At 41.0% G+C, this 10,900-nt stretch overlaps 2 protein-coding genes across 3 annotated transcripts; one reads left to right on the top strand and one right to left on the bottom strand.

Annotated features, from left to right (window-relative positions):
• The first annotated feature begins 226 nt into the window (after positions 1–226).
• On the top strand, positions 227–2,744 carry nfkbiaa (nuclear factor of kappa light polypeptide gene enhancer in B-cells inhibitor, alpha a). Its single transcript, XM_067241339.1, has 6 exons — positions 227–537; positions 1,045–1,150; positions 1,357–1,564; positions 1,692–1,780; positions 1,901–2,155; positions 2,347–2,744. The coding sequence occupies exons 1-6, from the start codon at positions 293–295 to the stop codon at positions 2,377–2,379; spliced, it is 936 nt and encodes a 311-aa protein (XP_067097440.1). The 5' UTR covers positions 227–292; the 3' UTR covers positions 2,380–2,744.
• Positions 2,745–4,146: 1,402 nt separating this feature from the next.
• LOC136947382 (proteasome subunit alpha type-6-like) lies at positions 4,147–6,566 on the bottom strand. Of its 2 annotated transcripts, none has more exons than XM_067241438.1 (7): positions 6,436–6,566; positions 5,830–5,924; positions 5,674–5,755; positions 5,311–5,466; positions 5,055–5,233; positions 4,811–4,905; positions 4,147–4,441 (listed from the first exon to the last, which is right to left on the bottom strand). In XM_067241438.1, exons 1-7 carry the CDS (start codon positions 6,554–6,556, stop codon positions 4,384–4,386), a joined length of 786 nt encoding a protein of 261 aa, XP_067097539.1. In that variant the 5' UTR covers positions 6,557–6,566; the 3' UTR covers positions 4,147–4,383. The 2 variants fall into 2 exon arrangements, with proteins under 2 accessions (XP_067097539.1, XP_067097540.1); XM_067241439.1 differs by having other exon boundaries at positions 5,377–5,466.
• Between the last annotated feature and the right edge of the window lie 4,334 nt (positions 6,567–10,900).

Below are 10,900 nucleotides of genomic sequence, written 5' to 3'. Positions count from 1 at the left end.
GTCTAAAAGCAGCTGTAAAGAATTCAAGGCTATTCGTTTTTGTTCATATCTCATTCATTAATGTTGGCTAATAGGAAACTACAGGTTTTCATTCTTACTCTACGGATCTATTTAGGGGGAGTTTTCTCCATTAAAAACCCCAGTCTATGAGTTTCCCTAGATAACTCAACGTGGAAATCCCCTAAGCAGCCTCCTCCCCAAGCTTTAAATAAAAGGCACCTCCCTCGATCCTCTCATACTCAATTCAAAGTTAGTCACAGAACAGTCTACTTCAGTATCAGCCATATTTGCTATGGATGTCTATAGAGAGTCGAGTCACAGCCAAATGGATTACTTTGATGAAATGGATATTAAACATGGTAAAGTGTTACCTTGCCATGAAGATCGCTTTGATAGCGGGTTGGAATCGTTAAAAGATGAGGAATATAATAACCTTGCGAAAGAGTTGGAGGATTTAAGAGTGGTCGCTATAGAAACAATGCCAAAGGAGTGCGGTACTGAACCCTGGAAAAAAGTAGTGACCGATGACGGAGACACGTAAGTACATTTTTTTAATATTATTGCAGCTTCAAGTAGGCTAATGCTTTTGGTAATAAATAAATGTTTTTGCAAATAATTCAAGGATTCTTGTTTTAAGACCGCCTTGTGCATACGCATTAAAATGCACTATTAGATGTCATAATAGTAATACCAAGTTAAGATGGAAGAATTTAGCCTCGGACACATTCCCTAATAGAAGTTTGCAAGTAAACAAACAAGCAAAAAACTCGACTCGGTCGAGTGTACCTTACTTTGGCACAGAATCTAACATGGGCGGCGCTACATTCAACAGTGCGCATTCAGGAAAGTCCCTGGCGCTGTGCCAGGAACTGATAAAGCATTATGTGTCGAGCCACAACTAGTGGAAATAACCCAGAGAGAAAAAAAAAAATCCATTCTTGCGCAACGCTTTAGTGCTCAGCTTTGTTCTTTTTTTCAGTCACTTCCTCAGCGTATTTTAAAGCACATTTTTTTAAACAAAGCTTTCCACCCACTTTTTCACAGGTTCCTCCACCTTTCCATTATTCATGAAGCCACAGAATATGCGTTCCAGATGATCAAGCTGTCTCAAAACGAATCATTCCTGAATGTACAGAACAACCAGAGACAGGTAAACCCACGAGAATGACCACGTGTCAAACATAATTAACTTATGTGAAATTGTATACACTTCCAAGCCTTCTTTATTACTTTAATTATGATCACCTGCTTTAAACTAAAAAGTACATAAACAGCTGTAAGTCCCCATCTAATGCCATGAACAAGGCATCAGACAAGGATGTGTCATTAAAGGCCTTCATCTTCTTCTCCCTTCAGACTGCGCTCCACCTGGCTGTGGTGACTGAGCAGCCTCACCTGGTGGAGAGGCTGCTGAAGGCCGGCTGTGACCCCAGGCTAGCCGACAATAGCGGGAACACAGCCCTTCACGTTGCCTGCAAGAAGGGTTCCCTTGCCTGCTTCAGCGTCCTCACCCAGAACTGCCACCATCACCTCAGCTCCATCCTCACCATGCCCAACTATAGTGGTGAGCCTGCTCCACCATCTTTAAACCCTCCCACGCCATGCTTATTAGCTTTTAGAACTAGCTTCCATGTATCTCACTCATCTTGATATTCTGTGGTGTTCTGACCTACAATCTTCTCCTGTTACAGGACACAACTGTCTCCACCTGTCGGCCATCAACGGCTACCTGTCATTGGTGGAGAATCTCGTTCAGTTGGGGTCAGACATCAACGCACAGGTAGGTGTCATCCCATGGGAATCTCTGGTGTAAAACCAAACATTTCTAAGAATGGAGAGATGAGAAAAGTTGAAAAAAAGACAAGTGGATCTAACTTGACTGTGTTCCTTTTTCCTGTAGGAGCAGTGTAGCGGTCGTACAGCCCTCCACTTGGCCGTGGACCTCCAGAATCCCTCCCTAGTCCACCGGCTTCTAGCCCTTGGGGCGGACGTCAACAGTCTGACATACGGGGGCTTCGCACCATACCACCTGACATACGGCCGACAGAACATGGAGATCCGCCACCAGCTGTACGAGAAAACAGATCAGGACCTCCTGGAACTGCCCGAAAGCGAATCAGAGGAGAGCGAGGAGGAGTTCATGTCAGATGACGAGGTGAGCTCAGCCCCATCACCCTCACACACATCGTTTGCTCAATCTGTCCTCCACTGCCTCTGGACAGACTCTTGCACCCTGTCCATTTTGCACTGTTAATGTTCCAGATTACATGGATTATGACATAATGTTACTTACATTATTATTTCTAACGGTATGTTTTTTTCTCTTTGATCTCTCGTTCTCTGCAGATGTACGATGACATCAAGTTTGGGGAGAAGTAAAGATGTCGTCTGCACCCATGTGGTGGTGTGTCGCTGCTGCTGGCTAGTCTGGCATACGGTCAGGAACGGACGGTCTAAGTAGGCAGGGTGCCCAGCTCAGAGCTGGCCATGCTGCCCAGACTGAAGAGGCCATTCTGATTGGTCTGGATGGACCAGTCAAGTCCAAGATGTTCCAAGGCACCAGGCGTCTGACCTCAGAAGAGAATGCTTCAGTGTTCATGTACTGTATATAATGGAAGATATTCTGTAACATACTGTAAATAGACAAACCAGAGATATTTTTATATATTTTGAAATATATTATTCGTGAATAAAACATCTTTTTATTAAAAAATAATTCTGAATTGGTTTTGAATATCAATGGATTCTGACTAGTTGCTTTCATTTTGTGAGAGAAAGTGATACTTCATGGACTTTTTGACACAGTTAGACCGTGTCTGTCTCTTAGACTCACTGCTTCACACTACTTTACTGGTAAGGAAAACATCACAGTAGTAACGTACAGGCTTCAGAAAGTCCCACTCAAAACCCTTTGTACATTCTGGGATTTCCTGGTAAGGGTGAGGGCACTGGTTCCCTGAGTCATGTTATCAAACTCTCCAGGACAAGCAAGAGCTGATGTAATATTTCACTAAGATGTTCCTTAGAATATGTGACTGGGTGGAGTGAAGAGGAAGTCAGTGCCAGGTCACTGTACTCAGGAACACATTTTTTGAAAAAGAGGAAATCTGAAACTTTTTGGATCGTCATCAACCTCTGTGTCATGATGCCAAGGAAGCAATGTCCAGCCAGGAGGTAGCTCAGCTGACAGGATATAACTAGTTAGCAACAAGGGAATACTGCTAGTTGTCACAGTTAAAAGGAACAATACTTTGCTCTCATTCAAATACACATGAATACTAAAACGAATATATACTACTTCTGTTGTTTATCTTCATTAATGCTAAAGAGAGGAAATCCCCCCAAATAACCTGTAGAAGCTGCTTTAAAGGTGTAAACATCAGCTTTCTTGTTTCCAGTGGGTGTTAACCACCATTTTGTCTTGATCTGAATATGAGCTCTATGTTTTCTTTGGCCCAAAATAAAAAACCAGCTTTCTTCAGTATTGGCCAGATGTATATCTATGTAAGGTATTTAAGGTTATATTTAAGGTTTTAAAGGAGACTAATGGTTCTACTTGGATATTTTGGAAATAAACATATCTATTTCTGATATACTGTAGGAACAGGAAATGGTTTTCGAATTTTGAGTAGAGAAGGTTAAGTAGGTCACAACTACTGTAGTCGTGTTAATGGTAGTACCCATATCATGTAATCTAGAACACTGAACCGCAACAGGAAGTCACAGCTGAGTTTTGCACAGATCAAGTCCCACAAAAAAAATTCCCAGCTTCTAAATCAGTCCAACTGAAGAGAAGCTTATTTAAGACACACGTCAATGGTGGTTGTGTAAATGGTTCACTTTCATACCTGGGAACACAGACATCTGAATGAATATTAACTAATAATACAAGACCTGCAGTACACTCTTTGCCTGGTGTCATGCTAAGTAGTAATAACAAATAATATAAATAGTAAAAATAATATAAATATTAAAGATCTGAATTTCGCAATAACGCTTTTAACCAAAGTGACATACAAGAAGGGAAACTTGAACCTTAGATTTGCAGTCAAATGCCCTACCACTGAGCTACACCCATCTTAGTGATCATTTGGATAATGTCTGTGCATCAGGATAAACAATCTTGCAGATCAGATTTGACTCCAAAAAGGTATTTATTGAATGGAACAGGGTAAATATACAGTAAACAAAAAGTAACATAATTCCATCTCTGGGGCTTACTTGTCCCGTTCTCTTCACCGATTGGCTCTAAGACAGGAAGGAGGCATGTCTCTGTCTCAGTCTCTCTTTACTGATTGGCTCTCAGACAGGAAAGAAGCAGATTTTAGCGTCAGTATCTCTTCACTGATTGTCTCTCAGACAGGAAGGAGAAAGTTCTTAGCATTAGTCTCTCTCAGCTAGGGACACCAGGTGAGAGTCCAGCTCAGACTCACTCAGAATCCTGCATGCAGAACAGCACATGTTTCATTAACAAAACAATAACAAGACTTAACAAAGAATGTGTGTATATGTATTCCTTGTGAGACCCCATGGCTCCACCGCTTAGTGCAGCTCAACATGGCAGTGAACACATTTCTATTTAAGCCATTTGTCGTTTACTTCTCAGCTAAACAACTTTGCACTCGACACTGCAAGTCATTGGGACCTGAACAATACATCTCTCTTTATAGTTACATTAATCCAAAATGAATCTAATGTTCATCAAATATACAGTTTGACAATTTTATATTGGTCTGGGCCTTCAAATCGTCGATATGGCCACACTTTCTTTGAGATGGTCTTAATAGATATGTTAATGTGAATGATTTACCTGAACTTGGGGTTTTCTGTTGTGACAACCCCCACCTCCAGCTCAGAGGGCTTGAAATCAATGGACAGGACAGTCGACAAACAGGTGATAGCCGTCTGAGAGAGCAATAGAAAGAGAGACAGAAGCGGAAGGAAGAGTAAGTGATTCCAGCAGAGGGATTTCTCAATACCCGCCTGTGAATGTCAAAGCTATGACTTTTCAGTGACACACTCCTATGTGGAATTTGTTTTTCCTGGGACTCTACCTCAATAGTTTGTTCAAAGGTCCAGTCGTGTTTCTTTTTCACTTTTTTCTCCAGGAAGCTGGTTGCCTCTGTCTGTTTGGCGCCTGTAGCAGTGGCCTTGAAGCCACAGAAGTACCCCGCTGGATCACACTTAAACACTTGGGGAGAGCTCTCCTCATCCACACCTATCACTATCATACCTGCAAGACAGGAAGGGATACAGTTACATCTCGTTAATTCAGCAGACGCTCAGGGAGACCTGGTCCTCTGTACTTACAGCAGCCTAGCGGCCTCATCTCTGCATTCTGTGTGTAGACCTGGGAGATGTCGGCTAGCCTCTTACACAGCATGTCCACCGGGATCTCGTAACCGTACTTGTACTGCCAGTTAGAGGCCTCGTAACGGGCCCGCTGCACCTGCGATTTACAGTCCGCTGAGGTGGGGTGGGGGAGAGAGAGAGGAGAAGGAAGAGAGAAGAAGTAGGGAGAAGAGAGGGCGATGAAGCAAAATAAAGAGCAATTTAGGATCTTCCCTGTTTCACAATGCACATGTAGTCACAGCTTGATAGGAGACAACGAATATCTGGTTCTTTGAGTCACTTGACTCTGCCCTCATCTTGACCATGATCTTCATAGCCTACCTGTCATTCCTGACATCACACATCCGATGTTCTCTGTAATTCTGAACAGGTGAGTGACAGTAGAGGCGTCCAGCAGCTTGTCCTAGAAAGGCTAAAGTTTCAACTGACATCATTGTTTAAAATATATTTTTTCCTGATGAGTTTGTAAATATTTACCGGTACTTTCTTCTGTGTAACTACCACTGCACAGTCTTTTCCTCTGACTGCTACAGATGTGAGACCTCCTTGGTTTATGGCCTTGAAAGCATACTCTGTTGAGATGCAAAACTGCGATTTTAAAACCTCAGCACTTGAACAGTGACAGTTCATATAATGTCATTGCTGAGACATTGTATGGAACTACCTTCAACTGAAAATAGCAGGTTATCATATATAAAATATCGGCAGATGAAGGATCCCCGATAAAGTAATAATATTTGCTAGTTAACAACTACATCCACACGAGTCTGACAGGTCGCTGCTTGTGCTAATGGAGTTAGCTAGCTAAGTTTACGCTAGTGCTAACGATGATGGTTTGGTAGTAAGACTCCTTTGAGCTAACATGTAATGAAGAGCAACATGCAAAATATATGCAGATACCAATATGCGTACTTAGTTGCTATCGTAAACTATTTTAAACATATTACATTTAAGTTGTCTCCTGCAAAGTGTCTTGCTAACTAGCTTGCTAGCAGCTATCTAGCCAACAGTGATACAAAGACAAAACACTTGGCTAGTCGGTGTTATCTGCAATTATATGTGATAAAAGCCAACACTACTAACCAACTTGGTACAGTCTACCCTCTGGAGAGAATATTGTGATGTGACGATCAAAACCTGCACTAGAGCCCCGTGACATTTTAGCAAATTCGCTCGTCAAATGTTTCAATCTGCACAACCTCATTCACAATTCATTTCCCGGAAGTCGTTAATACATCAGTGTGAAATACAGACGCTAAAATGTGTTGCTATGTTACAACTACCAGCCTCCCCCCTCCCCTTTCTCTCGATTTCTACATCTCAGTTACTAAAAGTAGCCTACAATAAACATTTTATAACAAAATGTTTCAAATGTGTTTCAGAATGTGTTTCCTGAAATGTTATGCCTAATGCATTGTTTTCTCCCCCCTCTCTCTACCTCTCTCTCTCTCTCTCTCTCCTCGTGAGTCTTTACAGGTACGCAAGACTCCATATCCCCCTCAGAAGTATTTACTCCAACTGAAGCACTTCTTTGACCCTTCTCCAATTGAAAAGCAAGTGGTTTCAAGTTTGTGAGATTATATGTAGTCTACAGTAGATATATATCTGGTATTCTCCAGGTATTCTCCTCTAAAATCCACTTTATTTAGTGTAGAGGATAATCCCCATCTCAACTCATTTTGGTCTATCTCTCTCTTTGGATAGGAATGAAGGTGAAGTGGGGGAGTTTTAGTGAAGGAAACATTTCACAATGTGAGAGTTAACATCTGAATTTCCATCTGTTTGTAGAATAAACAGTATGTTACTTTTGTGATAACAGTGATACTGCATGATAGAGACAGGGTTTTTCCAGAGCCGACTGGTGACTATTCGATCATTGTCAATGAGGAGTATGAAGTCAAGGCTAAATGTGAAACAATTAACAAAAAATGTTGTGTATCCTAGCCTACATCACACACACATGCATACACACGTATACACTCACACACACATGCACACACACACACAGGTTACACATGCATTCACGTGCCTGTAAGCACAAACACGCACAAAATTGTCGATGCCAGTTTAGTCAACACTATGGCATGTTACGGCTGGTTGGAATGATCATATTACAACACTAGAACTTTACTGTGACACATTCTGGCCTCTCAACCACACACACACATGTTTTCAAAACATTTTCGATGTTGTCATATACTAGGGAAATACACAAACAATTTAAAAAACCTCAGGATTATACTGAAGCTTGTAAGGACTTGATGTGAAGCCGATCTGTGTCAATCAATTAATCAAGAAGGCAAGCAATGTAGTATCTATCGGTCTATCGGTCTGTCTGTGTCTGTCTCTGTCTGTCTCTCTCTCTCTCTCTCTCTCCCTCTCTCTCTCTTCTCTCTCTCTCTCTCTCTCTCTCTCTCTCTCTCTCTCTCTCTCTCTCTCTCTCTCTCTCTCTCTCTCTCTCTCTCTCTCTCTCGGTCTCTATCTCTATCTCTATCTCTATCTCTATCTCTATCTCTATCTCTCTGTCTCTGTCTCTGTCTCTGTCTCTATCTCTATCTCTCTCCATCCATCTACTGTACCTATCTATCCAACAGAAAAGCACCTGTCTGTGCCCCCTCCCCCGTGTATTTCACAATGAATGAACAGACAGTCAGTTCAGGTCTGTCCCCCCACCTTCATTCTAACACCTCTACCACCACCCTCTACACAGTCTGTCTATCTTTTTCTTTCTCTTTCTCACCAGACATTTTCTCGTTGGCTTTTTTCTCTATGGTATTTTCATGGCAGGCCTATCTTGTAGAGAGGAAAGACCCCCACCCCCGTTCCCTTGGTTGTCAGGCGTGGGCCCAACCCTGTCTTGGGGAGCAGGGGGATCTCCACAAACAGTGAGCGTGTGTATTTTTGACACATCACAGCAATCTAAAGGCTAATATTTTCCAAGGATATCGGAGGTTTGTAGGTTAAGCAACATTCACTTAACATTCAACTGAGAGCTTCTCAGTTGGCTGGACCTTTTTTGGAAAGTTTTACACAAGGGTTACCAATTAGGTTATAAATGGTTTTACTATTTGTGTTATATATGTTTTTTGAAAAAAAAAACTTGAATTTGTTAATTATTTGTTAATTATTTGTTTTGCATTATTTTTCTGAAAACAAAGTGTATTAATTTTAATTTAATCACATAGGAAAATACATTTGTCGGATGTTGCTAAGGACTAAGATGTCTATGTTTGCATGTTTGATAGTTAGGTGTTCTTAAGTGCAACAGCAGGAAATATGACTGTTTATCAGATTATGATTAGTTGGAATCTTATCTAATTTATGCTGTAAATAACCACAAGATTTTTAAGAAATGCTAACCTCTAATTTCTTAAAAGACCTGGATACAGTAGAGAGATTAGATTAAAGGAACGAACAGTCAATGCAAGCTAGTTTACTAGTGTACCTCTTTCTGTTTCACACACAAATAAGAGAATATAAAAATTAGGCTTCACTCAATCCTGCACAATCTGTCAAAAAATATATACACCATGGTTACATTCCCCCAGTGTGGCCTGGCAGAAACTCCCTCCTTACCTCTGCCTGGTCTCCCAGACAGGATTGTGGGCGTCTAAAAGCTCTGAAATGCTTCCACATAGCCTCTCTGTGGTCAGGTGCTGCACAACCTTAGCTCACACCTGCTGTTAGCGGTGCCCACATACACACACACACACACACACACACACACACAAACACACACATGCACGCAGGAACCAACCAATGGTACTTCAGAACACCATAAATAAATGCTCTAAATGTTTTTTTATAGCCTGAGAACTACTACTAAGTGTGCTCTGTGCTTTAGATAAGAATGCATATATATCCGCTGTGTTTCCCAGGAAGAACTAACATTTAAGAAGGTAGAGATTACTTAAAATAGGCTTGATTCACATATAATACATTTATTGCAAATGAAATTGCAAAAAGATGGCACAGTGTTTCCTGTTGGCTCTCAGCATTATAAAACTCTGGGGCTTCCCTTGTCCTTGCTTGTGCAGATAAGTGGTTAGAATTCCCATCTGTTGTAAGGTAAATACAAAGCACTGTAGACAAAGGGATATGTGATATCTGGAAAAGCCCAAACTTGGGTTTTGTCTGACCTGGGTTAGTGCCAATTGGGTCAATCTGTTCGGTTACACTGCTTTTCTAAACTCTCTTGGGAGTTTCTTGCATTGAATTGTTTCCTTGTATTAGAGGATGAATATTAACTAAGTTTCTATCTTGTTATTCTTTTATTACTGCAGGTATCTGGTGTCTTTCCTGTTTGAAAGGGTATGAGTTCCATGAGATTATTTTTTATTAATTATGACAACTTCAAGCTTTCTCAATGACCTCTTTTCCACGTCCCAAAATATCTGTTTAGCCAATCAGTTCTTTTCTATAAAATTGAAACCTAACATTTTTGGATACAAATCAAGTTTTCCAGAGCTGAGCTGTGCTTGCGTGTCACATAAAAGTCCTCCATTTTGTCTTCATGTGAATGACGATGAATGAGGATGCATGCTGAGTTTTAACTGACAGGTGTCATTGTAACAAAAGGCCGCACAGTGGGATAAGCACATATTCTACTTTAAATGTCACCGTCAAACGTCACAGTAAATACCATGCTCTAGGATGAATAGCCAAAAGGTAGACAAAAGGCTTACACGGAAGATATTCTTCTGCACATAGACCCACACGGATCGCCATGGAGACTGTAATAGCTGTTATGAAGAAGCAGAGACAAATATGCAAAAAGCCTGCTCTTCACATGCGACTGTGGTGAATGAGCTTTATAGCTATTTACATTTTATTCATTCAACATAAGCTTTTATTCAGAGCGACGTTGGCCTGCAAATGGTGCATACTGAAAGTAAAGCGGAAGGTGCATAGTTCTACGTTATTCAGTGGTCAGAGTCAAGTAATAGTCTGTATTCACTGGAAACATTGCAAAATAACCACATCTCAAATTCCAGACACAGAGAACAAAAAATGATATTACAATGCAACAATAACGTCTCAATTACAGTGCAACAGAAATATTGATTACAGCAGCTCTAACATTGATTACAACATTGATTACAGTAGCTCCAACATTGAATACATTAGTTATCATGAACAATTAGACCACAGTTACAACAGGCTATCACGAACAATCCACATCAACCAGGGGATTTCTACAACAAACACAAGATTGCTTCAGCAATGAACAGCAATAACTCTCAACACCAAGAAACCGCATTGAGGAAGTAAACATTGTTTCTGTTCAAAGGCTATCAGGAAACACAAAACCTCTTCTTCTTTTCCTCTTTTTCAAGGCTGAGAACTTCTCACCAAACCAGCCCAGACAGAGTATGTTTTCAAAAATGCTTTTCCAGCTATAGTGTTTATCAGGTTCCACAAGTGAGCTTTCTTGTCTCTTAATCATCTCTCTCTGGCTGAATCATCATCTATCTGGCACCATATCAAGTTCACATCCTGTCTCTTCAAACAAACTCTCACATTTGGTCGGCTGAACCAGAAAGCAGAT

Source organism: Osmerus mordax, chromosome 8 (genome assembly GCF_038355195.1).
Source record: "Osmerus mordax isolate fOsmMor3 chromosome 8, fOsmMor3.pri, whole genome shotgun sequence".
Classification (NCBI taxonomy): Eukaryota; Metazoa; Chordata; class Actinopteri; order Osmeriformes; family Osmeridae; genus Osmerus; species Osmerus mordax.
This window is presented reverse-complemented; position numbering and strand designations above follow the sequence as displayed.

What these genes read in the sequence shown, in the direction of transcription:
- nfkbiaa (XM_067241339.1), top strand. Translation starts at nt 293, where the DNA reads ATGGATGTCTATAGAGAGTCGAGTCACAGCCAAATGGATTACTTTGAT. An exon ending in CACCATGCCCAACTATAGTG is followed by an intron (nt 1,565 to 1,691) that starts GTGAGCCTGCTC and finishes CTCCTGTTACAG; the next exon opens with GACACAACTGTCTCCACCTG. An exon ending in AGTTCATGTCAGATGACGAG is followed by an intron (nt 2,156 to 2,346) that starts GTGAGCTCAGCC and finishes CGTTCTCTGCAG; the next exon opens with ATGTACGATGACATCAAGTT.
- LOC136947382 (XM_067241438.1), bottom strand. Translation starts at nt 6,556, where the DNA reads ATGAGGTTGTGCAGATTGAAACATTTGACGAGCGAATTTGCTAAAATG. An exon ending in TTACACAGAAGAAAGTACCG is followed by an intron (nt 5,756 to 5,829) that starts GTAAATATTTAC and finishes TAGCCTTTCTAG; the next exon opens with GACAAGCTGCTGGACGCCTC. An exon ending in TGTGATGTCAGGAATGACAG is followed by an intron (nt 5,467 to 5,673) that starts GTAGGCTATGAA and finishes ACCCCACCTCAG; the next exon opens with CGGACTGTAAATCGCAGGTG.